The 23329-nt window shown below is 39.1% G+C and overlaps 1 protein-coding gene across 1 annotated transcript in view; it reads right to left on the reverse strand.

Moving 5' to 3' along the window:
* The window catches only part of SORL1 (sortilin-related receptor, L(DLR class) A repeats containing), a 177767-nt gene that overhangs the window by 110685 nt on the left and 43753 nt on the right, over window positions 1-23329 (reverse strand). Inside the window, exons 7-11 of the mRNA XM_008578357.1 lie at window positions 8804-8905; window positions 7587-7756; window positions 3742-3934; window positions 1898-2015; window positions 1612-1685 (exon numbers count right to left, since the gene is read on the reverse strand). Of these exons, the coding sequence (XP_008576579.1) occupies window positions 1612-1685; window positions 1898-2015; window positions 3742-3934; window positions 7587-7756; window positions 8804-8905 (657 nt within the window). The remainder of the gene's footprint in view (window positions 1-1611; window positions 1686-1897; window positions 2016-3741; window positions 3935-7586; window positions 7757-8803; window positions 8906-23329) is intronic.

Here is a 23329-nt window from a genome sequence, read left to right on the forward strand (position 1 = left end):
TCCCTGAATTTTGGGCTTACTAGCCTCCAGAACTGTAAGCAATAAATTTCATTTTCTTACAAATTACCCAGTTCCATGTATTTTGTTATTAGCAACAGAAACAGACTAATACACTCTGCTAGTTCTAAGGTCCCTTGTGCACCAGCTGCTCCTTGGCAGGCAGTATGCATGCATGGAAGGAGGCACTGACAGCTGCCCTGGGAAGAGCCAGACGACACCACTTCACTGACAAGGAACAAGACGCTGCTTTCTACCCAGAAGGAAATCACTTGCAGATGTTCAAATCCCAGACTGCACAGACAGCAGAAGGTACAAACAAACCACAAGCCTGTTGCACAGGAGAGAATACCAATTTCAAAAGGAACATCCAGCTGCAAGACAGGTGAAAGCAGCTGCTTAATCTTTCCCATGGGAGCAAAACAAGGATGACCTGAAAATTCCAACTCCAAACTACCCACACCTCCAACTCCAAACTGTTCACACCTTTTGACTACTTTGGTGTTGACAACCTCTTTCACCTGAATATGTACTTATATTCTCTACCATGCTGTATCTCACACACACACACACACACACACACACACACCTCAGCTGGAGGGATGGTAAGTCCTCACACAAATGTGAGGTTTATGACAGGTCTCTGTAAACTGCAAAGAGCCAAATGAATGTTGCGTATTATCACTGCTTTACATATTTAAATGTGAAAGTATATGTACTGCATTCCAAATAAGAAGCACCATGAAGACAGAAACTACGTCTGCTAGCCCTTCGGAGAACTCCACGTCACTCCTGACAAGGTGCTCAGCACACAAGTGGTGCTCAATAAGTTCTTGTCAAGTGATCTGTTGAGTTTTACCCTGGTGGCTCCTGGCACATACAGGGTCACCACTGAAAGCAACCCCTACAGAGCGAGACCAGAAGCACTTCCCTGGGCCTTAATAAGTCACGGGAGGCTGGTGAAAAATATTTTTTACAAGTTTGGGAATGCTCTAATGTCCAAAGCTGAAGCTTAATTAGCATTTCGAGACTAGAGAACTAGCTCCATCTTCAGGATTGGTATAATCAGTGCCTGAGGATCCAAATTAGTTACAAACCTTAAGGCAAAAACAGAGTCTATTTCCACAGCACAGAATGAGATGAGAGTATCTGTGCAGCACAGGAGAGGCTTGACCTCAACTTCAATAATACACAAAAAATAATAAAAATAGCCAGTTTCAGACCTGATACCACTACAACTACATTGTAATTTGCTGATACATGCAGAAATTACTGAGTACCCACTCCATGCCAGGCATTCTTAGGTCCTACAGGTAAAGAAGTGACTAAAACACATTGTTTGCCCTCATACAACCTGTAATTCACAGCGGTTTTTTTTTAAAGAAAAGGTCTGTTTTTTATTTAAAGTAACATTTTTGGCAAAATCATGAGTCAACACTATAAGGTATGAATACAAATCAGGGCAGGTCATGTGTGGCTTCAGGCACCTCTCTTTACTTTATCATGTTTGGCATTGGTGCCCTTCACTATGGGCCATATGTGTCCCTGAAGTGTTGAGGCACAGTCCACTTTCTCACACAAACAAGAGCCAGGGAGGGGGTGGGGGGTGCTGACCTCTCGCCACCTGGCTCCAGCACTGCTAGAGATGTACACATTCGTCTTGCTGGCCAAGTTCTTTCCCACAGAGCCTAAAATGCAAGAGGAATAATTATTTTTAATTTCAAGAATATGTCAGATAATCACCTTCCCCATCCAGAAATTCGTAGTAGTACCTAGCAACCAAGAATGTCTTAAAACCACAAAGAGTGGTCACTGCTGGAGACATGGGTGATGACTCTGCACTGGCCTACACATAACCAGACAGTCGAACCCCTTGTAAGATCAGGCAAAGCACACGTACCGGTGGCGATGATGAGGCCGGGAGCTGACTCCTTGGACAGGATGGGCATTCTCCGGAGCTGGAGGTTGAGCAGCTGACTAAGGCGCTGAGCCAGGTGGAGGGAACAGCCCTGGGAAAGCTGCAGAACAAAAGTTCCAGGTGGTGTAAGCAGGTGATACGAGGCCTACATCTCCCTCTAAATCCTGACGCCCATGTGAGGACACTGCAGCAAGACATAGAGCAGAGAAATCCACCCAAAGGAAACCAGACTCATGCTCCCCCAGACAGAGAGGATCATCCGAACCCACAAAATTGTCTCTCATTGGAGAAAAGAGAAAAACAACAACTTAAAAACTCCTTCTTGGACTCTCAGGGAATAACAATTAGAAATCAGTGTCCCCTAAACTCAGGTGGATGAGAAAGGTTTCATCTTGTCATATCACCCAGAGATCCTCTCAAGTGACTCAGAACTAAAGAGAAGTAAGTGATTTCATGATATTCATTTTCTAAGTCAGCAGAGATGTGTTTCAAATATGAGTCTAGCAATTCTATCAGAAGAAAAACCAAGAATCAGAAACCATTCAGTTCCATGGATAAGCTCCCAGATGCACAATATAAGAGATGTACACACCAAAGGGATTAACATTAAATTTTTTTAAAGTATTCTATATTTGTAAGAAGGTACAGGTGTCCAGGGCCAGGCTTTAAGTTATTCAATCTGGCCTCCATCACTTATGTTCAGATATTAATAGTTCTTCTGGAAACAATCAGGGCAAGGCCTTTTGCTATATGGTCATGCCCAGTTCTCCTGACCACAAAGTGATTGTTCAATGTTCAGATGTGCCCAGGGTTCTAAACAGGGAAATGAACTGTGTGTGTGTTTATGGTCAGATAACTGTAGCAAGGCTTGGTAGGCCCGCTTCTTTGTGTCACAAAAGGATCTCTAACAAATATCCATCTTGCTAGCTTCACAGTTTGGCCTTGCTAACTTCACTGGTGCAAATTACTTTGGGTATCAGAGAAATATTCATTTGCCCACTACCCTTTTCTGACTCATGTTTCTTTGTCTGCAAGGAAGTCCATTCATGTAAGAGTTTCTAAATGCTCAGGGAATCAGAATTAACCATTCCTATGCCCTTCCTTCCACCACCTAAACTGAGAAATGGAAACTAAAAGCTGATTAACTGTCCTACAGTTCATAAATAAACGGATTGGTCAGGGAAATAAAAAGCTGAATTGTAACAATATAGTTAATTCCATTTAATCAAGGCTCAGACCCCCACAACATGCTCAAAAACACCATGGCCTCATCCACACCAGGATCATGCCGAGCTGCTGAATTCCAAAGACACTCCTAGGGAAAGGGGAAGTACCTAGATACCCGTTTATATCTATTTACAGCTGCCTCTTCCCAAAATTAGATTTGATGTGGTAAATTGAGACCCATTGCCTAATAGGGAAGAAATATCAAGAAGTACATTCTAGGGCAAGAGTCTCCAAAAGAATCTTCCCAAGGGCCACAGATACAGCATACAGGAGAGTCAACATAGCTCACAATGGACAAACAAAATTCAAAACTCAAAAAAACCATGTAACTATCTAACTAAAATGTTACATTTCTCCCAAAATGAGTACTACTTGTATTTTTCTGAGTTCCTTCTGCCCACCTCCTTTACAGTGGTCCTTGGGGCAGAATTTGAAAACTGCGAGAGTAGCACTATAGATAAAAGTTTGTCCCCATGTGATATTAATGGAGCACTGCATGATCTTGCATTTTTCCAGCAAATACTAAAAGCAGAAAACTACTACAGATCAGGGCTCTTTCCCTTGTATTAAAAAGCCAAACAAGATTAACGCATCTATACCTCACAATTGATTTTCTCTCCATATCCTGTGAAGGCTGGAGCCTGAAGAAATTCCCAGGTTCCCCCTTTGTCAAAGGTGATGACCGATCTCATGTTCTCCTCATTCATAGAACCATTAATCAGAGTAGCAATGTAGACTCCTTGCAACCCTTCCACTCGATGGAAGTCAGCAAATGGTTCATTTGCAAAATACCTACAATAAAAGAAAATAAACAGCTGTGAACCTGAACTGATATTTGCTTGAAATTGTATTTAATACGATATTTGCTTGTTTCTATAAATAACATAAAATTTAACCATTTTAAAGTAAACAATTCATTTACAATATTGTGCAATCATCATCACTGTCTAGTTCCAGAACATTTTTATCATTCCAAAAGAAAACCTTGTACCCAGTGGCAGTCACTCTCCATTTCTCCTTCTCTCCCCAGATCCTGACCTGCCTTCTGTCTCTATGGATTTACCTAGTCTGGATATTTCACATAAATGGAATCACATAATATGTAGCCTTTTGTATCTGGTTACACTCACTTAGCATAATGCTTTCAAGGATCATCCTTGTTGTAGCATATATCAGAACTTCATTCCTTTTTATGGCTAAATAACTGCTCTTTTTTTAAAAGTGATTTTTTGTTTAATTTTGAGGGCTGAGATGCTTATCTGATCAACAACGCCTAACGGGGGTTTAGAATGACAAATACAACATACAAAAGTTGCCACACAAATCACTCTATTTCTTCACTATCGAAATTAACCCAAAATCCTTCAGTGAGCCTTGACAAATGGGAAACATCAAGCCAGACTTGCAAAACACTATAACAATGCTGAGGCTTACAATTTAACCTAATCTACAGGAACACTGCTAAGGGTTAACACACAAATCACTCTATTTCTTCACTATCGAAATTAACCCAAAATCCTTCAGTGAGCCTTGACAAATGGGAAACATCAAGCCAGACTTGCAAGACACTATAACAATGCTGAGGCTTACAATTTAACCTAATCTACAGGAACACTGCTAAGGGTTACACACCCACTGTCCAGCTACTTACTACCTAATTATCCAACACCCTGATTAGATAGAAGCCACAGTGTTTTCTGTCAGGAAGCCCAGCAGAATCCATCAATTCCTTCCCAAAGAAACAGTACACACAGTGAGGAAGGCTCTAGAATGCTTGTGGTTAAACTTGTTAACACTGGAGCTGAGAATAAGGCCCTCCCAGGCTTTAACTACCATGTTGATACCATGATTTCACTGGAAAGTAGCTTTGCATTGAAATGGTACATGCACAGCAATACACATAACAGATCTCTGAGGAACGGTAATCATAGCTCACACATGGCTTTTAAGACTGGAAGTGTGCCCTTATTTCAGGGGTCTGAGCCACAAGGCTACACGACAGGGCAGAGACCTGTTTTTTTCCATCATCCGCCATACAATCTCTGGATCTGGATGACTGCTCTGCCTCCTCAGACAGAATGACGCAAACTACAACCTTCAAGGCAGGAAAAGGAAAATAAAAGCACCAACAGAGCTGCTTCAGACTGACAGACCGAGCAAAATCCTAAATAATGCGCCAGAGTTGAGACCAAACTCTCTGATGTGTGGTTTCCTCAGGTCTATTTCAGTTACACTTCAGATGCTTCCTTAGGGATCAGTGGAAGGTCAGCAAAGCAGGACAACCTGAGCATCAAAATGAATCATGGCAGGAATGGTTTTAAACACATTAAAAAACAAGTAATGTGTGAGTCTATACTAGTTGAAAAGAAGGAATAAAAGATGACACAGTACCTCCAAAGGAGAGGAAACAGGAAATAGAAAAGCACTACTTGAGACCAGATAGAAAGTTCCGCACTTGAGTATCTAGTATGCACCTGTAACCTGATAAGTCCAACACCGACCTCATGATCTCCCCTCCACCTCAGCTGCTCCTCGCCCAGCCCTCCCTGAGGCACCATGCAGCCGTCCTTCCACAGTTGCTCAGGCCAGGCAGCAGCAGTCTCCTGGCTCCTCCTTCTCACACATCTTCACCCAACCCATCAGCAGATCCTGTTGGCTCTACTGATAAAGTGTATTTAGAATCTGACCGCTCCTGTCATCTCCACTGCAATCACCCTGGGTCTGCCAATGTCAATCTCCACTGCCCTGGATGTCTGCAATACTTCACAACTAGTCTTCCTGTTCCCACTCTGTCCCCCTACAGCAGTCAAATTACCCCACAGCATTGAGGATAACTTCTGTAAAAGATAAGTCACATGTGTGTTCATTTAAGATTATTTATAATAACTCCATTTATGTTTTCTGTACTTTATAAAATGCAATTGAGTTTCTTAAATGAAAAAGAAAAAAAATTGACAAGTTAAGTCAGATGATATCTACCTGCTAGTCAAAACCTTCCATCTCATTTAGAATTAAAAACCAAAGTCCTTCCTATGCTCTTGATGGCCCTGTGAGATCTGAGGCCCACTCTCTTGGATTCTGTCTCCTCTCTCTTCTCCTTCAGCTGCTTGAACTGCCCTGGCCTCCTCACTGCTCCTAAAACACATCAGTGCAGTCCCACCTCAGAGTCACTGTGCTTGCTGTTCCCTCTGCCTGTACAACTCTTCCCCCATAGGTCTGCCTGGCTCCCTTCCTCACATAATTCAGGTCAAATGCCACCCTCTTGGAACAGCCTATATAAAATAATACCTTTGCAATCCCATCTCCTTATCTTGCTTTATTTTTCCTCTCAGCACATTACCAGGCAGATTACATATCTGCTCACCTTTGCCAACTAGAATATAAACTCCACAGAAGAGAGACTTTGTTCTGATTTTTTATTGCTGTACCTAGAACACCATCTGGCAGAGAGCAGCAGCATATTCGTTGAATAAACTGATGACAAAATGAATTAACAAAATAAATTGCCAGAACAGGGAGAAACAGCGGACAGCAGGGACATGCTCCCTTTCCTGGTGGTCACGGCCCGAGGGCAGACCTCATGCCAGACCAGGAGGTCCATCTCCACACAGGCAGTTCTTTTCAAGTGCAGAGAATGATCCTAATCACAGTCACATAACAAGTGAGAATGAATGGATTTATGGTACTAAAAGGATCATAAGAATCTATTCATCCTTCCCAAACCACTGACTCCTCCACAGCCCCTTGATGAAGGCCTGCTGCTGAGACTGCAAACTAGATCCAAGCATGTGATTTACAGATAAAGGATCAATGACGTTGGTGCCTATAAAACACCACCTTATAATTACCTTTAAAAAAATGAGATGACGTCAATTAACCTGAGCCACTGGGAGGCAGGGCCCCATGGCCATATATGCCAGTTCTCACTGACTGAATGATATTTTCCAAGTACTCTTTCCCACTGGCTCAGAGACCACAAAACCAGAGAACTGAATGGAACCCAAGGGAGTGGTTAACGGAGTGGCTATGACCCTAAATGTCACCTAGAACAGCAGTTTTCAGCTTTGACTGCACAGTAGAATCACCTGGGGAGCTTTTTAAAATCCTCACACTCAAGCCACACCCCAAACCAATTCAACTGTAATCTCTGGGAATGGGAGCCAGGCATCAGGGTTTCTGAAAGCTCCCCAGGTGAGTCCACATGTACACCTAGGGTAGAAAACCACTGAACTAGAGAGAAGCTGATGGTTGTGCTGATCTAAGAAAACGGGGGAGGGACCCGTGCTCTCCTACTTACCTAATGGGAGCCAGGCATCAGGGTTTCTGAAAGCTCCCCAGGTGAGTCCACATGTACACCTAGGGTAGAAAACCACTGAACTAGAGTGAAGCTGATGGTTGTGCTGATCTAAGAAAACGGGGGAGGGACCCGTGCTCTCCTACTTACCTCACCAAGGTGTCACTGCCAGACCCTCCCGGGCTGTAGTAGAGCACATTCTCCAAGGACAGGGAGAATTTCAGACCCTCTGCCTCCGAGATGTATAAATTGGTGCGGTTGTTACTATGACTAACACACACAAACACTTGGTCCTCAGAGGCATCTGCGATGTAATATTCCTTTAGAATCAAAAGTCAAAAAATACGTATGTCAAAAAACAAATATGCCCCATGGGCTTTTTCTATAAATAGAAAAGGATGACTTCCAAATGTCCCAGTGACAAGTGTGGGCATAAGGCCCACAGAATGCTTCCAAATCTTGGCAAAGAAGCTCTGACAACTTTCCCTTTAAAGAGTTTGAGGCTGGTCTGCAGCTGGAGCAGGCCCCTTATTGGCAAATGGGGCACAAAATAAGAATGGGCCACTGAACTCCATAAGTGACCTAAAAACCTCTTTTTAGTTAATAACATCTCCCTCTTTTTCCCATGAGACCTTAAATTAGCACAAAGTACAATATAGATTAATATACATTTCATTTCCATTCACCTTCCTAAGGTGACTAAAGGAAGGCAGAACCCATAGAAAATAGCAAAGAACTGGTAAGACTGTTCTCCATCATCTACCCTCTGACCTTTCCACCAAACCAACTGCTAATGTCAAGACCTTCCAATGCAACCTCCTTTCTATGGTCACTTCTCTGATGACCACAGCCCATGCTGACCTTTCCTACTGATCTCTGTCATAGTACTGCATATTCAAGCACTTAACTATATATATATATATGGTTTCTTCCTCTGCTCAGTTCCTGGACTCTAACCTGTCTGTCTCTAAAAGATGAGACTAAAATCTTTTCTCCTTTTGGAATCTAGCTGCCTGCAAGCAACACAGCAGGTACTTAATAAATACCTCCTGTTGTGCACAAACTTCCCATTGCTTCAGTACTAGCACACTAGGCCCCTAACTCTGGCCCCAACCTCTCTGCCAATCCTGCGCCACTTCAAGCAAATTAAGGCTCCCGTTCAACTCCACTTCGAACAGTGAAGTGGGAAACAAGACACCAAGATGCCCAAAGCATAATGGCTCTCTCACTAGAGATCTCTCTGGAACGTGACTCAAGGAGGCTCCATAAAATATCCCCCCCAGCAGGGCATTCCAGTGACACCCTTCCTCTGACTTCTGCATGGGGACAATAACCCATCTTCCCACTACCAAGCAGACCCCACTCACATTAATAGGATGTCTTGTGACAAACTGGGCTGCACGCATGGGCTTCCGGCCAAAGGAGACCCAGAGTTGAACAGAAGACTGCTGCTGACTGCCGAAGAGATGCTGCCAAGGAAGAGGAGAAAAAAATCAATTGTGCCAGAAAATAGCCACTCAAAACAAGCAAAAAAGGAAACAGAAAAGTCAGACCCCTCCAATTTTACTGGAAACACAAAATAGAGACCATGCCTAAAATTCGTATTTTTGCAGTGTCTGCCATCTTTTGACAGCCTGGGCTGTGCTGCCTTATCCAGGCTACCTGGCCTGCAATAGATACTAGGTAGTCCCTGGGTACTAGATGACAAAGGATAATGGCATGATGGGAGAACTGGGGCCTGGGGGGGTTGCTGGAGGATGCCAAGGCTTAAAGCAGACTGAGAAAAAGGGAGAGCACTGTGTGATGGGCAGGGCAGCTCCTATAGCCTCCAGAATCTATTCACAAGATTTTAATTTGCACGGACTTGAGGGAATCTCTATTGATTCTATTTTCCAGTCTTTGAACACTTCTCAATGAGTAAGGTCTTTGCTAGAATGTATAGGCTTTGGTATAGTATTCAACATGATGTTGACCACATCACATTGCATTTTAGAGATTTTAAGCCACAGCTGGAATCTTTAAAATGTATATGAAACACAGATTAAAAGCTAGCTCTACCACCTGAGAAAATCACAAAAATCTCTCTGGGCCTCAGTTTACTCATCTACAAAATGAGAAGCATATTTGGATCAGGACTTCCCTATGCATGGGCTTAAATAATCCAAAAACCCTATAAATATATATGCCATTTTTTGGTATATATGCACTCATTCATTTTGCTATAGAGGGTCCATATCTCCTATCAGGTTCTCAAAAAGGTCCATGACTCAAAAAAGAACCCGCCATAACAGCTCTATGTGTTTTTTTTTCCAGCTCTAAAAAGCACATGACTGGGAACTTATGGCAAATGCTGCACACCTATCAGGAAAGACTATCAGGCACACCCTCAAGTGGACATAACCACACGAATGACTATTAAACTTGCTGGGATGTTGTTGGGATCCCTAGCTTTCACTAGGTTGCTGTTTATTGTAGATATTACCTTCCTATACAGCAAGAAACATATCAATTTGTCTTATTTGTAATACAGCAATGACTGAACACCCTGTGCTCATGTATGCCCTATAAATACAATGTGAAAACCAAGCTGATAAACACAAAGTTACTTCTGATTCATTTGAGCAGTATACATACTCAAAATATCACTGGAAAAATGGTTAAAAGTACTTTGTTTTAAAGAAGCCAGGTACACAGGTATAAAAGATTGCCTTTCTAAAATGGTACCCTGAAAACCATATTAATAGTTTGTACTCAGTATGGGGCTGTGGGAAATAATGGCACTACTAAAAATGTAAAAATGTATTACCTGAATGAGAAAACAGTTCCCAGCATAACTGTTACATATAAATGCCAAAGCCATTGGTAAGTCAATAATTTTATAATTTTGTCAGATGATTAGTTTAAGTCACCCTATACACACATAAACCTTTATGAATATATATGAATACACAGATATCAATGAAATACACATTTTTTTTAACTACTTCCAGCTGTTAAGTGTAGTTAAAAAGGAGCAATTTCTCATTGACACCTAGGCCCATCATTAGTTAAAAATACTTAATGATTGCTGCTGGAGGCCCGAGAATTGAGAATGTGTATCAAGGCCAGTCTTACCCCATAAATGCAAAAATCACAGGATAATCACAAAACCTCAAAATGCATCCATCCCACTACCTTCTGGGAGAATTATTCCTAAAGCTGGACAATTCAGGTTCACTCCTAATGCATCCATAAAGAGTTATTGTATTATTTTACTGCTACCAAGAAAAATATTAACAATTAAACTATGGCACACTACTGATTATAAGGTGCATTGTAAGGCCCTGATAGTTTTCTTAATAAACCATAGGTTTTTCGTTGGTTTATTTTTACTACTATTATAAATATAAAACACGCTCATGGAAAACATCCAACAGTACAGACAGGTATAAGGTAAAATGCAGAAGATCTGCTCCTACCCCAATCCCTCCTCTTTCTCTACCCTCCAGACACTGACAGCTCTTGTGCATGCTTTCAGAAATTGTCTGTGCCGTCACACACCAGCATATTTATACAGTGACAGAAACAGCTACACCTACACCTCGACATCCATTATCCCTTTCTTCCTGAGCAACAGGACCCTGACTACCACCCAGAATTAAAAACGACAGTTCCCTACATTCTTTGCAGGTACATGTCATCATGTGACTAAGTACTAATCAGTGAGATGCAAACAGAAGTGTTGTGCTGGATTTCCAGAAAGACTGCTTAAAGGGACTGAATCAACTGGAAGAAGTCCTCCTTTGGTATTTATGTCTTTCTTTCCTCTTCCTCCCAACTGCAATAGGGACTCAAAGGCTAGTGTGGACATCTTGGACCATGAGGTACTCTTGAGAATGGAAAGCATTAGGCAGGATGACAGAATGAAAAGATAGAAGCCTAGGTCCCCAGTAACACCAGGATACCCACACAGCCTTAGGTGCCCTATCTCCAGGCAGCACTGGAGAGAAAACTTAACTCCCATTTTGGTTAAGTCACTTTTACTTCTAGTCTGTTACCAGTAGCCTACCACTATTCCTAATGGATACATGCAATTTAATTTTTCACATAAACATTGGATGATGATATAAATACTGTTGTATAATTTAATTTTTCCACTAATAGTGCATCTTACCATTCTACAGTTTAACTTTTTATCATTAACTGTGTATTTTAAACATCTTTCCATTTAAAATCTATTCTGTAGGTTGGAAAATGTCAATAATAAAGTCTACCAAGTTAGACATCTTTCCATTTAACAGCTATTGATGGGTATTTAGGTTATTTCCAGAAGCACTCTACAACAAACACACTTACATATACTACCTTTTCCAGAACTGCACAACACTATTTGTAGGATTCATAGAAGAATTCCTAGGTCAAAATTTTTATTTTTGATGGATATCGTGAAATGGCCTTCCTGAAAGTCTGTACCACTTAATACATCCACCAGCCCACAAACCTTCATCAACAACTAGGAATTATTTAAGTGTTTTAACATATGTCACTCTTATAGGGTCTCAGAATTTAAGATTTTTTTAAATTTTGTATTTTCATCCCAATAATCAAAAATAAATTAATATAAGTATCTGACTAACCTGAATTTCAATTTATATTTGAGAGTATGTCAAGAGCAAAAAGAAATGAGGAATCAAGGAGAAAAGAAGAGAAAAGAACTAAATAAACAACATTCTTATCAACTGAAGGCCAAAGGACACTGCAGTGAGTGATTCAATCTGAAATTTCACAGTGGTGCAGCTAGAGAAAACCAGTGGAAGAAGTGAGGCATCCCAAGGCATAGAAATGAGGAATCAAGGAGAAAAGAAGAGAAAAGAACTAAATAAACAACATTCTTATCAACTGAAGGCCAAAGGACACTGCAGTGAGTGATTCAATTTGAAATTTCACAGTGGTGCAGCTAGAGAAAACCAGTGGAAGAAGTGAGGCATCCCAAGGCATGTGGTGGCACAGGGACACTAGCTCAGAAGCACCTGAGCAATCACATTCCCTACCACATTCTCCTCTGGAGCAGTAACAAAGTTTCAGCAAAACATTATCCATCCACATTGATGTTGTCTATACCGAACATCATAAATAAGACATAGATAAAACACGACATCTGGGATTTTCTTTAAAGTATTTCAGGAAAATTAAATAGGTAGCTAAAGAGACATTGGCAAACGCAGGTAATATTGAAGATGGATGAGGGCACATGGGGAGGTCACAGCAGTATTAACTGTTCTTTTGTGCAGCTTGGAAAATGTCCATGATAAACTTTACCAAGTTAATATTAATTAGAAGTACTTCCAGAATGGCAGAGTAAGAAACTAAAAATCCACTCATTCATAAAAGCAAGAAAAACACTGACAAAAATTCTCAAAATCAACTTTTTCAGAATTCTGAAAATTAAATAAAGGTTCACAAACAATTCAAGGAGCATTCATTCAAGAACAATGACTGAATCTTGTCAAGAATAGCCGACTTTGTGACATTTGCACTTGCCTAATCCCATCCCCTTCTCTCTAGCTCTGCAGTAGCCTTGGAGACACACAGCTTCACATCTATAATAGCTGTGAAAACCAGCAGCCTAGCAGCCACCGGAGAGGACAGAACAGGTTTGTCCTCACAGAAAGCCCCACGGTCAGAGTTGTCCCTTTTGACCTGTCTGGTGGCTCACAGGAAAGCTGCATTCTCAGGTCTTATCTTTATATAATCTGACTCAGCTCATTATGCAAACAGTCCTATAGCCAGCCAGAACATCTATGGAAAACTGAGCAACAACTAGCAAATGTTTAACGTAGCAGCTGCTGGAGGCAGCATTACCAGTGCAGCTAACAAGAGGCTAACTAAAAAGCTTAAAAGGAAAAACTGGGGAAGATGTCCACAAGGGTCTTTGATTAGCTCTGAAATATTCCTAGGAATCTACAAGGTCAAGCACATAAGAGCTATGAGTATGCTCAGGAAAGAACCGAAGAGGGTTGAATCTCTCACCTCCAGCTAACCTCAAGGTTCCACACAAGCAGGAAGTGAAGATTAGAGTAAAGTTTTAACTGCCTGCCAAAACACTGAAGGTGCACCCCAACACATGCCCAGAGCCCATCAAAGGCTGAGAGATTTACTGTTCAAAGCATTTAAGAAAATCTCTGAAATCATTTGCTGATCACTAAGCTAAATCATCAGATATTTCAGTAGCTATATGCAAAAAAAATACAAATTTCACAAAAGCAGTACAGGAAACTAAGCCAAAAAAAAAAAAAAAAAAATCCAGGAACAACAATAAACAGCAACAAAGAAAACAAAAACAAAAACAAAAAAAACCCTAAAGAGTGGGTATTCCAGGAAAAACAATAAACAGCAACAAAGAAAACAAAAACAAAAACAAAAAAAACCCTAAAGAGTGGGTATTTTGATATGAGGAGCTGCCACACTATTTAACATGTCCAATTTTCAACAAAAAATTATAAGACAAGCAAAGAAAACAGCAAAGTATGAACCATACAAGAAAAAAACAAAGGTCAATAAAAACTGTTCCTGAGAAAGCCCAGATAACAGACTTAGTAAACAAAAAATTTAAATCATCTATCACAAATATGTTCAAAGAACTAAAGGAAATCATGCATAAAGAATTAAAGGAAAGTATGAGAACATCATCTCATCAAACAGAGAATATCAATAAATAAATAGAAATTCTGGGGTTGAAAACATAATAACTCAAAAGAAAAATTCACTAGAGGGGTTCAAAAGCAAGTCTGAACTGGCAGAATAAAGAAACAGTGAACTTAAAGACATGTCAATTGTGATGATCCTGTCTGTAGAAAGAAAGAAAAAAGAATCTGGAAAATGAACAGAACCTAAGACACCTAGGGGACACCTTCAAGTGTCCCAACAGACACATTATGGGAGTTGCTGATGAGATGAGAGAGAGGAGGAAAAATAATATTTGGAAAAATCATGACCAAAAACTCCCAAATTTAATGAAAAACATAAATCTAAACATCCAGTAAGCTCAAGGAATTCCCAGTAGGATAAACTCAGAGACCACATCTGGATACACCATAGTAAAACTGTTGAAAGCATAGACATAAAAGTGACTCATCACATATGAGTCCTCAATAAGACTAAAATTATGTTGATGGGCTTGAAATATATAAAGATGTAACAATAACAGTACATTGGGAGGAGGCAATGGAGTTATATAGGAGCAAACATTTTATATACTACTAAAATTAAGTTGTTATTAATCCAAATTAGATTTCATAAATTAAGATGCTTATTGTAATCATAGAGCAAGAATTTAAAAAGTACTCAGGAAAAAAATTTAGTAAAAAAAGTACAAGAGAATTAAAACAGTACCCCAGAAAATATGTATTTAATGCAAAAGAAGGAAGTAATGAAGGAACAGAGGAATGATAACAAAACTAAACAACTCATGAGGCATATAGAAAGGAAATAGCAAAATGACAGATGTGTAGCCTACCTATTAGTAATTATATTAAATGTAAGTGGTTTAAACACTCTAATCAAAATGCAAAGATTAGAGAAATGGATAAAAGACATGGCACAACTATATTCTATCTAGAGGAATACAAAGACACAAATAGTTTGGAATTTAAAAAATAGAAAATTATATTGCATGTAAAGTATCCAAAAAAGGCAGAGTAGCCACAGTAACAGACAAAATAGACTTTAAGACAAATATAGTTACTAGAGGCAAAAAAGGACATTTTATAATGATAAAAGTATTGATCTGAAAGAGCGAACAATTATAAACACATATGTGCCTAATCACAGAACTCCAAAGCACAAGAGGAAAAAACTGCCAGAACTGAAGAAACAGAGATTTCAATACCCCACTTTCAATATACATAGAATCAGTCAGAAAATGAAAACAGAAAAAGAAGACTTGAAAAACATTATCAACCAAGTAGATTTAATGGACATCCATAGAACATAAAACCCAACAACAACAGAATACACACCCTTCTCAAAGCACATGAAACATTCTCAAGGATATGTTGTCTTAAAACAAGCCTCAATAAAATTAAAGGGACTAAAAATCTGTGGCCATAATGGAATAAAAGTAGAAACCAATAAGAGAAAGAAATGTGGGAATTTCACAAATATATTGAAATTAAACAACACATTCCAAAATTATCAATGGGTTAAAACGAAACCAGAAGTCACTGGAAAATACTTTAAGATGAATGAAAATGAAAACACAACATGGCGAGCAGATGTGATGGAGCTAAAGCAGTGCTTAGAAGGAAATGTATGCCTGTAATCACTTATATTAAATAGGAAGTAAAATCTCAAATCAGTAACCTGACCTTCCACCATAAAACTTAGAAAAATAAGGGCAAACTAAACTCAAAGCAAGAATAAAAGAAATAATAAAAATTAGAGTGGGAAAAAATGAAATAGATAGAAAAACAATAAAGTAAATCACCCAAACAAAAAGTTGATTTTTCAAAACAAAGCAAGAATAAAAGAAATAATAAAAATTAGAGTGGGAATAAATGAAATAGATAGAAAAACAATAAAGTAAATCACCCAAACAAAAAGTTGATTTTTCAAAAAGACACACAAAATTTATAACTGACCAAGAAAAAAAGAGAGAAGACTCAAATTAATAAAATTTGAAAAGAAAGAGGAAACATCACTAGTGACCTCACAGAAATAAAAAGAATTAAAAGTAAATACTATAAACAATTAAACATTAAATAACCTAGATTAAATAAACAAATTCCTACAGATACAGAAACTACTGAAACTGAATCAAAAAGAAATTTTAAAATCTAAAGAAACTGAATTAGTAATCAAAAACTTCCAATACAGAAAACTCCAGGCACAGAAGCTTTCAGTGGTGAATTCTGCCAAACATAATTAAAGGATAAAAATTTTTATAAAACAAGGCCACATAGGATTTATCCCAGAAATGCAAGGTTGGTTTACCCTAAGAAAAATCAATGTAATATACAATATTAATAAAATAAAGGACAAAAAAAGAAAGAAACACATGATCATCTCAATCAACAGAGAAAAAGCACTGACAAAATCCAACACATTTTGTTTACCCTAAGAAAAATCAATGTAATATACAATATTAATAAAATAAAGGACAAAAAAAGAAACACATGATCATCTCAATCAACAGAGAAAAAGCACTGACAAAATCCAACACATTTTCATGACAAAAACATCAACAAACTAGGAATAAAAAGGAACTTCCTCAACCTGATGAATAACATCTAGAAAAACCCCATAGTTAAAATCATGCTTAATGGTGAAAGACTGAATCAGGAACAAAACAAGGATGCCTGCTCTTTCCACTTCTATTCAACATTTTACTGGAAGTTCTAGCCAAAGCACTTAAGCAAGAAAAAAAGATAAGAGACCTCCGGACTGGAAGGGAAGAATTAAAACTCTATTAGCAGACAACATGACCTTGTGTACAGAAAACCTAAGGAATCCACACGTTAAAAAAAAAAAAAAGTTTAGAATAAGGAAGTTCACCAACATTGCAAAATACAAGATCAATATACAAAAATCAGTATATTTCTATACACTAGCAATGAACAACCTGAAAATGGACTTAAGAAAAGAATCATTTACAATGGAGTCAAAAAGAATAAAATACTTAGGAAAAATATCAACAAAAGAAGATCAAGACTTGTATACTGAAAACTAGAAAATTAGTTAAAATAAATTAAAGCCTAAAATAAATGGAAAAATACCCCTTGTCCACATGTTAGAGGGCATATTATTATTAAGAGGTTCAATACTCTCCAAAATGATCTACAGATTCAACATAATCCCTATCAAAATCCCATCTGCCTTACTTTGCAAAAATTGACAAGCTAATCTTAAAATCCATACAGAAATGCAAGGAACCCAGAATAGCCAGTATAATCTTGAAAAAGAACAAAGTTGAAGGGCTCAAACTTCCCAAGTTCAAAACTTAGAACAAAGCTACAGTAACCAACACAGTGTGATTCTGGCATAGGATAGACATGTAGATCAACAGAATAGAACTGAGAGTCCAGAAATAATTCCCTATATTTATGGTCAATTAGTTTTCAACAAAGGTGCCAAGACAAATTCAAAAAGAAAAGTATAGTCTTTCAACAAACGGTGCTGGGACAACTGGTTATCTACATGCAAAAGAATGAAGTTGAACACCTACTTCATGCTAGATACAAAATTAATTGAAAATGAATCACATACTTAACTGTAAGAGCTAAAACCATAAATCTCTTAACAAAAAAGTAAATCTTCATGACCTCAAATTAGGCACTAGTTGCTTAGCTATAACACCAATAGCACAAGCAACAAAAGAAAAAAATAGACAAATTGAACTTCATCAAAATAAAAACTTTTGTGTTGAAAAGGACACCATCAAGAAAGTGGGAAGACAACCCACAGAATGGCAGAAAATATTTGCAAATCATATATCTTGTATGAAGCATCCTCAAAAAGTTCATGGAAAGATTCAAATTATCTTTTAAATTCATTTTTCCATGAATTTCTTGAAGTACTGCCATATATAGAATATATTCAAAATAAATAAAGAACTATTACAACTCCATGATAAAAAGACAAAGAATCCAATTTTAAAATGAGCAAAGAATCTGAAAAGAGATTTGTGCAAGGAAGAAACACACATGGCCAATAGGTACATGAAAAGATGCTCAACATCATTAACCATTAGGAAATGCAAATCAAGACCACAATGAGATACCACTTCATACTTACTAGGATGGCTATAATAAAGACAGACAATAACAAGTGTTAGCAAGGGTGTGGAAAACTGCAACCCAAATCCATTGCTGGGGGATGTAAAAGGCTACAGCTGCTTTGTAAAACAATTCAGGAGTTTCTCAAAAAGTTAAACATAGAATTACCATATGACCCAGCAATCATACTCATAGGTGTAAGACCAATAGAACTGAAAACAAGCCTACACACGAACTTGCACATGACTATTCATAACAGCACTATTCATAATAGCCAAAAAGTAGAAACAATTCATATGGCCACCAATTAATGGATGGATAAATCAAATGTGTTATAGCCATACAAGGGAATAGTATTCAGCCATTAAAAATGACTGAAGTAATGATACACGTGAAAACATGCATGAAACTCAAAAACATTACACTGTGAAAGAAACCAGTCACATAAGGTCACATATTTAAGATTCCCTTTATATAAGGTGTCCAAGATAGGCAAATCCACTGAGATAGAAAGTAGATTAGTGGTTGCCAATGGCTGAGAGGAGAAGGAAAGTAATATCAATGGATATGGGATTTCTTTTGGGAGTGATGAAGATGTTTGGAATTAGGAAGCGATGATCATCACACAACCTTGTGAATATACTATAAACCACTGGATTGTACACTTTAAAGAGTGAATGTTATGGTATGTGAATTATATCAATACAGGTATTATAATAAATTAATATTAATTTTAAATGTATTGGTAGTATGGTTCCATTTTTAATCTGTAAATATTAGGGTTTTATTGTTATATATGAGAGTTATAAGCATTAGGTGCTTATACCTAGCTTTACATCTGTATACATTTAAGTAACATCATAATAAAATTAATTTGTCAATAGCTTGGGTTTGGTCAGTTATCCTATAATTCACACCGCAGGCTTGGTCTGCTAACTTCTCATCTAGAAGCCCACAACCCTGTGACAATGACTAAGCTTTTCTGTTATCTCTGATCGATATTAGAAACTTTAAATTAGCATAAAGAAGGTTAGAAATTGGTTTTCAATAAGTGAATCTAGTGGTTGGTTAGTCAGAGTCATGAAAATACAAATAGGGTCTCACTTGGGAGATCAGTAGTATTCATGATATTTGAATTGGCTATAATATTCTAAAGACGCCACCCTCGCATTAACAGGACATAACAATTTAGGGAGGTCTGGAACCTTTACTTTTTTTGACATGTCAAGACCTTGCAATTCTGGTTGTCTGATGCCATCTGAAAGGGTAACAGACAACAGAGGTCAGCAAACTTTTTCCATAAAGGTCCAGACAGTAGACATGTCAGGCTTTGTGAACCAAACTGCCTCTATGTAGCTATTCAATACTGTCACTGTGACAAGAAAGCAGCCATTGACCACACAAAAGCAAATGAGCATGGCTGTGTTCCAATAAAACTTTATTTACAAAAAACAGGTAGGCCACAATCTGCCAGTGCCGGCTCTAAGACATACTGTCTGCATCATGCAAGGTGTAGGTGGTGCATCACCATTAAGGCCAGAGAGGAGACTTTGTCAAGCCCACAGGTCATGTCCTTGCTCACTGATAGACATTTGTACAAAAATAATCTGAGCTTGGCTTGCATGATAATCTGGCAGTGAGGGAGTAGCTAACCCTCACCTACCTCAAACTTTTTGGCAACTACTGTCATCTACTGGAAAGAACCAAATTAACAAATCAAAGAGGTACTTCATTGTTTCTTTAACAGTCCTATCATTTTGATATAGACTATTTAGACAAATAAGTAAACTTCATGTTAAAAAGCAAAAAATAAAAATTAAACCCGGGATAAGAAAAATCAAAGGGCATCAGATACAAAGCACATATGAAGCCAGAGCCAGGCCAACAGGGAACCAGGAGGTTCTGACAAACTGGGTACAGGCTCCAGTCCAGAACCCAGGTGGCCACTCCCACATGGACTGGAAAAGTAACTTGCAAAGAATTATAATCATTCAGGGTGCTGGAAGGAAGCCAAAGAGTTAACCACCCAAAACTAGCTTTCTTGTGGTTTTAAAATTAGTTCCCTGATTTTCCAAATTTGATTTGAATCCATTTAACATTAAAGCCAGTTAGAACTTCCTAAGCCAGGCAGCCTTACATCTGAGCAGATCCCAGATAAAAAGTTACATGTGAAGACTTCAACACCCCTAGTGGGAGGGTTAACTGACCAAAGCCAATTTTGTTTATCCTTGTGGCTTAGTAGTCTAATGCAATAAAAAGGAGAAAAACATCCCTTTTATCATCCACTGCCAGTTACATTTCTTCTCTCATTAATCCACCCTTTGAGAAATGTTCCCTTGACAGTAGAATTGACTATTATGTGAAGCTTCTGCATACTGAAGTCCTCAGGAAAGAGTTCCTCATTTTTGGTTCAGGGAAAAAGTACATTTGGGCCCTGCAATCTGTGTTTGTAACTGCCCTTGCATGCTGCTGCTGCAGGTGCTCCACAACGTGGCAAACAATTCCTGGCTGTGCTCTAGTTCATCTTACCTAGAGCCTCTAGCTAATATCACTGACCTTGGAAGCTGGTGGCTTGTCCATGTATGGGAGGGAGAAACCAACACATGACTACAATTTTGCCACCAACAGCATATAAATAAATAAGCCATACAGAGTTGAGAGTTGACTATAGAAGTACCAATAATTTAATATCCCCCACCTAATTAAAAAAAAAAATCTACTAGCCTATACCTTTAAATTAGGTGAGCAAAGATGGCATTCACTCAAATCTACTGCACATCTGCTATGCACCAAGCATTGTGCAAGACACAGGATACTATATTAATGGTGATCAAAACAGACATGACCCCTGATCCACTGGCCAGGAACAATAAAAAACTCACTACAGGCACTCTGTAAATCAGCTACAGCGGGAGAACAGACATAGCTGTTAGATCAGGAGGGCACAGAAAGCTCCAACTGGGATATAACTTCTCTTCGGTGTGAGATCTAGGACTATCAAGGTTAAGAGAAATGCACAACAGCTATCCACCTCAGCCCCGACACAGGCAAAAAGGAACACAGACCAGGGGATCAGTCACTGTGTCTTAGCACTGAGAAAGTAAAATCACACAATAACTCCAGGCCCAAGGAACTAAAACAGAAAGGCCTATGAACCCTGGAGAACTGGAGACAAGGTTTCAGACTACACTAGAACTCAATCAGTTATACTCAGTTGTGTCCAATTTGATGTCACAAGGCACCAATGCTTGGGCCTGATTTCCCACCTCTGTTCCCATCACCCCATCCCCGCCCAAGGCAATTCAAGGATGTTTGTGTTCTTGGGATGCTCTGCATGTGTGGATGTGTATGTAAGAGAAAGACAGAAAATGAGACAGACAGACAAGGCAAAAAGGCAGAAATCTAATGTCCACCGGCCGATGCACACAGCCCAACAGTAGGAAAACTGTCATATTTCAGTGATTTTAAAAACATTTTGCGAGGTATATAACAGGGAATGCCTCTGGCCTTTACCCTTTGTTCTCATTCTGACCTTACTCTCTGTTTTCCCTGGTGGGTAGGTCCTCTCTCTACCCCAGAATCCTACCAAGAGGGTTGACCTGCTTCTGCCTGGCCTGCTACCAATTATATAAGTAAATGAGAACCTAGAGGAAAACATTACGTCTGATTTCAGTCCCTAAGGTTAACAGTGACAGAAAGCAGAACAATGTCCCAGTTACCAGAGGCCTTCAAGACAACAGCCTCCCAGGAAGAATAGCCCAATCTGCTCTTGGCCAGGCCTGGTTCTTTCCTTAACACCAGGGAAAACAACAGTGAACTCAATACAGTTGCAAGGCAAGTCCTGTTAAATAATCAACTCTGGTTTTAAATGAGCAAGGCCTCCATTTCAGCATCTGGCTCCAACACATCAAATCAAGGGGAAGATTTTCCCAAAGTCTGAGAGTTAAGCTACTTACTGACAGCTGGAAGCTTAATTACTGCTTTTCTTAGAGCATTAACTCCCACTAGCCAATGACTACACATCCTATTAGCCATGTAAATTAACATGTGTCGAAAAATCTCAAAGAAATCGGCCTAAATTTAAAGGAAATCAGGCAGTGGGATTAAAAGAAAAAAGCCAATGAGCTCCACCCCTCCTTTCTATTCTTTTCATTGGGATTTCAAAGAAATATGTCTTTGTCAAGGACACTTGGCTACTAGGAAATAACCAAATTCCGAGAGCCTAGAGACACTGAGTGCTTGTCCTAAGCTTGTCCACTCCTCCAACCTCCCAGCACAGTCCAAGCTCTTTGGGAATGCCCATTGATGTCCAGAATTCTTCAGTCAAGTTACCTCAAGCACGCCCACAACCAAATTCCGAGAGCCTAGAGACACTGAGTGCTTGTCCTAAGCTTGTCCACTCCTCCAACCTCCCAGCACAGTCCAGGCTCTTTGGGAATGCCCATTGATGTCCAGAATTCTTCAGTCAAGTTACCTCAAGCACGCCCATCCAATCCCTGCTGATGCAAACTCACCTGTTTGATCACAGCATGCCAAACCTCACGAAAGAAACTCAAAAGCAGTTCATTCTTTAGCGTATTCAACTTACCACTATCTTTGTAGCAAACATGTATTTGTCCCGAAGCTGAAAGTCTTTCACTTCCTCGAGGATCAATCTAGAGGAAAACATTACGTCTGATTTCAGTCCCTAAGGTTAACAGTGACAGAAAGCAGAACAATGTCCCAGTTACCAGAGGCCTTCAAGACAACAGCCTCCCAGGAAGAATAGCCCAATCTGCTCTTGGCCAGGCCTGGTTCTTTCCTTAACACCAGGGAAAACAACAGTGAACTCAATACAGTTGCAAGGCAAGTCCTGTTAAATAATCAACTCTGGTTTTAAATGAGCAAGGCCTCCATTTCAGCATCTGGCTCCAACACATCAAATCAAGGGGAAGATTTTCCCAAAGTCTGAGAGTTAAGCTACTTACTGACAGCTGGAAGCTTAATTACTGCTTTTCTTAGAGCATTAACTCCCACTAGCCAATGACTACACATCCTATTAGCCATGTAAATTAACATGTGTCGAAAAATCTCAAAGAAATCGGCCTAAATTTAAAGGAAATCAGGCAGTGGGATTAAAAGAAAAAAGCCAATGAGCTCCAC

The sequence above is a fragment of the Galeopterus variegatus genome, unplaced genomic scaffold (genome assembly GCF_000696425.1).
Source record: "Galeopterus variegatus unplaced genomic scaffold, G_variegatus-3.0.2 Scaffold1670, whole genome shotgun sequence".
In the NCBI taxonomy this organism is placed as follows: Eukaryota; Metazoa; Chordata; class Mammalia; order Dermoptera; family Cynocephalidae; genus Galeopterus; species Galeopterus variegatus.